Source organism: Halyomorpha halys, unplaced genomic scaffold (assembly GCF_000696795.3).
Source record: "Halyomorpha halys isolate HHAL.00 unplaced genomic scaffold, Hhal_1.1 Scaffold1167.1, whole genome shotgun sequence".
Classification (NCBI taxonomy): domain Eukaryota; kingdom Metazoa; phylum Arthropoda; class Insecta; order Hemiptera; family Pentatomidae; genus Halyomorpha; species Halyomorpha halys.
Window position 1 is genome coordinate 86,747 of NW_027113923.1, and position 5,604 is coordinate 92,350.

The window sequence follows — 5,604 nt, forward strand, 5'->3', positions numbered from 1 at the left end:
TAAAATCCTTATAATAAGGGAAATAGAACAGAATCCAGGACTGTAAATATAGGTACACTGGCGCTCAATACCAGTGACGCGGCTGGGAGAAAAGCGCTGGGATCCTGGAGCTCTGCCATGTCATCCACATTTGGGTGGCAGGGCTTGATAAGGGGTTCTGTGGGCAGAATGTAAATATTGGTTATAGGTATGATTGTGTTAAATATTTTATTCAGTTTATTTTAATTGCTACCACAGTTCTTTTCTTATTTTCAATTATTTAACTCAGTCATACGCCTGTTTATTTATAATGTGCATATATAATATTATTTTCATCCAGTTTAGTTTATACCTAATTATTTTATTTTATTTATTTACTTTTTATTTTTAGTTAATATTAATATATGATATAGTTGTATACTTACATTCCTAATACCTATTACCCTTGGGTAAGGCAGAATGTATTATTTCAATAAAAAAAGTAAATCCAGGTGAGCATCAAGACAGTTTTCGAAGTAGCTGTTTTAGGACAGGTGATATGATGGGATCATGGCCAGGAACTTTTTTAGAAAGTAGTTTTTGAACGATGTTGATTATTGTTAGGAGATGGAACGCTTTATCAGGAAGGGGTATCATTATTTGTTTTTTTTAAATAAAAAGTTTATAAAAATTCTTTCAAAAATCAATTGATGTAATGTAATAATGTAAAATTAGCCACAAAGAACTCAGTGATGCCCAAAACTTAAATTAATATCAAATTTCAGGCATCATGTTTTACGACCGGGCCTTGGGTTTTAAAACAGTCAAACCATAAAAGGATAGTTCTTATCCATCCATATAATGACTAAAAAATATTGACAATAAAAATTTAAAAAAAAAAATCGATTAGAAGAATTTCCTTTTTTTTCGCCCAAATTTAATTATCTAAGAATAATTCTATTAGATTAGTAGCAATAACTAATGTAGTAGATCCTGTTCTTGTATTTTTATTATTTTATATTAGCATGTACATTGCATATACTTTAATCTTGTTACGTCTGTAGATCTGTAAAAGAAAAAACTTTCCTTTATCAATGTGAATAATAAATGATAACCAGTTATAATCAGTATTACGCTATGTTACATCTTCAGCAACGAAGTATCAACATGAACTATCTTCATTTTTTTTTTTACTCACTAAGTTAGGTAAGATTTTTGTGTTAAAATATCAATATGTATCACTTAAAAATATAAAACTGCATTATATTAAGTTTTCAACGTCAGACTTTTTTTTTACTACCTTTTTAAAGGAATTTAATGTTTACGATTTTTTTACTAATGATATGGTCATGTAAATTTAGAAATGTACACATACATTCCTAATTTTCATTATTATTTCAGGTTTAGAAATTAAGTATGTTTTCATATCTGTCAGACAAATGAGGAAAAAGCAAGTTTATAAGTTTATAAGTTTATAGGGGCTGGGAGAAGAAATCTCGATATAAATGAAATTTATCAAATAGAGTCAGTTTAACAGCCGCAGGATGACTTTGGTTGAACTTCCAGAACAAATCTTGAAGCCAATAAAGGCCCATAAATCAGTTCACCAATTCTTTTACTCAAGAAAAACCGAAATTTATTTATTTTTAAAAACACTTTGGTGGGAAAAACAACGTGATTATAAAAAAACCTGATATCAAACTGATGAAACCACTAAACTGTGTTTTATTAAGTAACTGTGAGACATATAAACATTTTATTAAGTACACCATTATATTACATATCAATTATTTCTATAACCTCCCTATATCTATTTTTATCAAACATATGATATTTTATTTTACAACACTAACGAAAAGATTTTTTATCGGTATTTTGATGTTATTAGCAAGACTACTAAAACTCAAATATAATATCAAAAATAAAATAATATCAAAAAACTAAGATAGTGCATTTTTTCGCCCGACAGTAATTAATCTAACCTAACCTTCCTGGCAGTTCAACTTAGTGAATGTGAGATCAAAACTGCTGATTGAATATAACAAATAACTACAAGCATTATAAACAAAGCACATACAGTAAACATAAAGGACATTAGTTGTAAATAAGAATGGCGCTATGAGATTACATAGTGTGACAGTTCACTATCATGGCGTGTACTATGTAGCAGTTATCTGTCAACTATTAGGGAAAATCTTGAACTTGTTTCATAATATCAATATAAACCAATGCTATTTTTCTCGTAGTTTTGTACTTGGTACAAACAATTTCACTGACTTATAAAAACTAAGTTATACTTTTTAAGTCATCTATCACCAGTCGTACCTATCATGAAAAAAAAGTATCAGGACTTGTACTTTGGTTTGTATATTTCTATTCATGTTCTAATATTATTATGTATTCATTATGAACAGGACTCTGATAATAAAACTGTAACCTACGACAGCTATAGTTTACACGGTCATAGTGGCTGCGACAATTGCTGCCAAAGCCTGACTACTACTCCTAATAAGATAATAAAAACTACTCCTCCTACGAAGATAAACGTCATAAACTACATTATAATACATTAAGCAAGCTTTAATTTGAGTGCTAATAGACATCTGCACGTCGAATGGTTTTTGAGACATAAATTTCTAAAATAAATTTACTAACTTCTGATTTATAAGTGCATTTTTTTATGAAATGTTGCTTTTTAAAAAGCTATATCTCGGGAACTATTAAACGTAAATAGCTCTATTAGAACTCACATTTTAGCAAATGTAATCAACTTTATATAGTGTCCTATAGGGTTTTCTAGTACTATTGGCAGTTTTAAAGATACAGAGCTCCAAATAAAAAAATTAATTAATTTCTTTTTAATGTTTTGAAGCAGCCACCATTTTTTATTTTCCCCAACCTAGACTCATCAACTTTTACTAGTAATTTTACATAGTTTTTATTAAAGTAATTTAAAATTGAAGTGAAATAACTGCCTTTTTTCTCCTCTTGGGCTCTTGTACAGCAGTAACTATTACTGTCAATATAAGCCTTACAATTATTAAATTCGCATTATTTTTAAACATTAACAATTAATTTTTGAACATCATATTATTTCTAAATCAATTATTAGAAGTACTTGGTTTCATACTTAATAATAAATAGGTTATATTAATATTAAAAAGTATATAATAAAGTATTAAAATTGTATTATATTATTGTATGTATATATATTTAAATTAAATTATGTGTGTAAATAAATGAATGCACAAATATATTATTTTTTCGTCCAAATTGATCCATCAAGCATATAGCAAAAATTTGTTTGAAATAACATAATTTACAAACCATTACTCGTTTAAAGTTTATTTCTTTTTTAATACAATAGAACTTAGCTTATCGGTACTTAGGAAATCGTTGCTTAAGCATAAGAACCTGTTATATGCAAGTATATAAAAGAGATAAAAACCTCTTTATTGATTTAACCCATATTTTTGCTAAAATAAAAATGCAATATATAGGTTATATTTATACACGATGTTAAATATCTTCAACCAATTCAACACATCTAATTTAAAATACAGATTTTTTTTAGATTCATGGTTTAATTTAAGTGTACAAAGAGTTTTAATAGTAGTATTTTACCTAAATTTTATAGTTATTTTCACTACGGGTCAATCCGGGAAGCCGTTGTTTTGGCGGAATATGTCACGCAGGCAACGATAAGGTTATCATAACCTATCAATATATAGAGAATATTTAATATTTTATTTTGCCCTATAATTAAAGTAAATCGGGTTGAAAATGTAGTCGTTAAACACAAATTTTAAAAAGTATACAAATCATGAAAAAGTTTAACAGTATAATTCCAAGTTTTATTTTTATATTTGAATAATTGGTACTATATGATGTGAGTGTAGTTCACAATAACAGTCGTAACCCTTTATGTATTTGTAAATTCACTTAACAAAATTAATTTAGGTTTTATGATGCATTATGGAAGGTTAGAGGGTTAGTAAATTGTTATTATAAAGATTTTAAAAAAATCGTTTTAAATAAAATGGAGGAATTAGATAATGTAAAAGTTATTCCCCGTGGATAATTATGTCACGCTACGATAAGATTCACTTTCTCGACCGACATTTTTATGTATGAGGTTAGATGTTCTACCATTGTACTAACTACTCAAGTATTCTAGAATACTGACCGTCCCTGTAGTCCAACTCGACGGCAAGCCTAGCCCATATCTCGTCCTTGAGGCTGGTCTTCATGTAGTCTTGGTGGTTCTTGTCGTAGAGGATGGGGTGCCCCCGGACGAGCTCGATGAGCCTCTCCATAGGACCACGGCAGACTGGGCTGTGCTGGGTCAATATGTGTTGGGAGGGGGGGTCGTGGGGTGGGGTGGGCTGGCCTAGCAGTAGCTCCCCAACGTCGCTCCCAAATCGACTCTCTCCCTCAATGCCTTGGCAAAGTCAATGCCCTTCTAATATTAATAGTACTCTTCCCTGCCAGTGCTTACATGATCTATTATATTGAATTGAATAGTATATATATATATAAATATACAATACTTACATGGTTATATACTGTTTCCTTATTTCGCAATACCTCCTGTTATATTATTGACATATAATTGAAATATAGCTTGTTCCCGAGATTGTTTTATGTTTACTGTGTTTAAACCTTATTAAAAAAAATGTCGATAAATCGGACGACCCAATGTTCAGCTTTATTAAATCGATTTTTCCGAAAAGGGCTCTAACGATTTTGGTTGAACTCAGTATGTCAATGTAAAATTAAGAGATAAAATCAATTTAATAAATTTTATCCTGTATCTAATTAATATTATTAGAATAAAAAACTACATATAATAATGAGGTGTAGATAGTTGACCATAGATTAATAAGATGGTCGGCTGATGTGGTCAGCAAAAAAACACAAATAAACAAAAAATTATTTATTCGTGCAGACGATTCGAACCAATGCAGAGTTTTTAAGCAAAATATATTTACCAAAAATATGGGTAAAATTTTATGTTACTATTTAAAATTAATTTTAAAATGGATTTTAATAATAGAATATAGAAAAATTTAGACCAAAATGCAATTTGAAATAAACTAATTATAAACCTGACCTGAGTGTTTTGAAGGTTAAAAATAGTTTGTTTATATGACAATTCATAGTGTTAAGTTGAGATAAAATTAAAAGATTTAAAAATTACTGAAATTGTGACAAAATAGGTAACTAGACATGAGCTTATGAAAGCTTATTAGTAATTAATACAATTCCATATTAATTTATTGTTTGATAGGATAATTTGACTTGTAATTAATGACCTGGCCAGAATAGCCTGCAAAACGTTTTAAGTAATTGATGTGATGTGTAAATTTATATTTAAGGTATGTTAAATTATTATTGATAATGTTGTTGTTAAAATTGTTACAAATGAATGTATAATAAAAGCTGTTAATTCTTAGATTGTCCTTTAAGATGGCCAAATTAGCCGAAATGTTGGGCTATTGATATAATAAAATGTGTCGAGACTAAGCATGTATACCAATTGATTTATTTAAACAATTACTATTTTTGTTAAAATTGGAGTTAATTAATCTTTAAACTGTAAAGCACGTTTGAAAAATTAATAGGGCAAGGTATTGCTACAGTAGA

General features: G+C 28.7%; 1 protein-coding gene across 1 annotated transcript in view; it reads right to left on the reverse strand.

The window, feature by feature from the left end:
* The window catches only part of LOC106688634 (uncharacterized), a 24,961-nt gene extending 20,369 nt beyond the window's left edge, over positions 1 to 4,592 (reverse strand). The window contains exons 1-2 of the mRNA XM_014433196.3: positions 4,513 to 4,592; positions 4,145 to 4,461 (exon numbers count right to left, since the gene is read on the reverse strand). Of these exons, the coding sequence (XP_014288682.1) occupies positions 4,145 to 4,274 (130 nt within the window). The 5' untranslated portion in view covers positions 4,275 to 4,461; positions 4,513 to 4,592. The remainder of the gene's footprint in view (positions 1 to 4,144; positions 4,462 to 4,512) is intronic.
* Between the last annotated feature and the right edge of the window lie 1,012 nt (positions 4,593 to 5,604).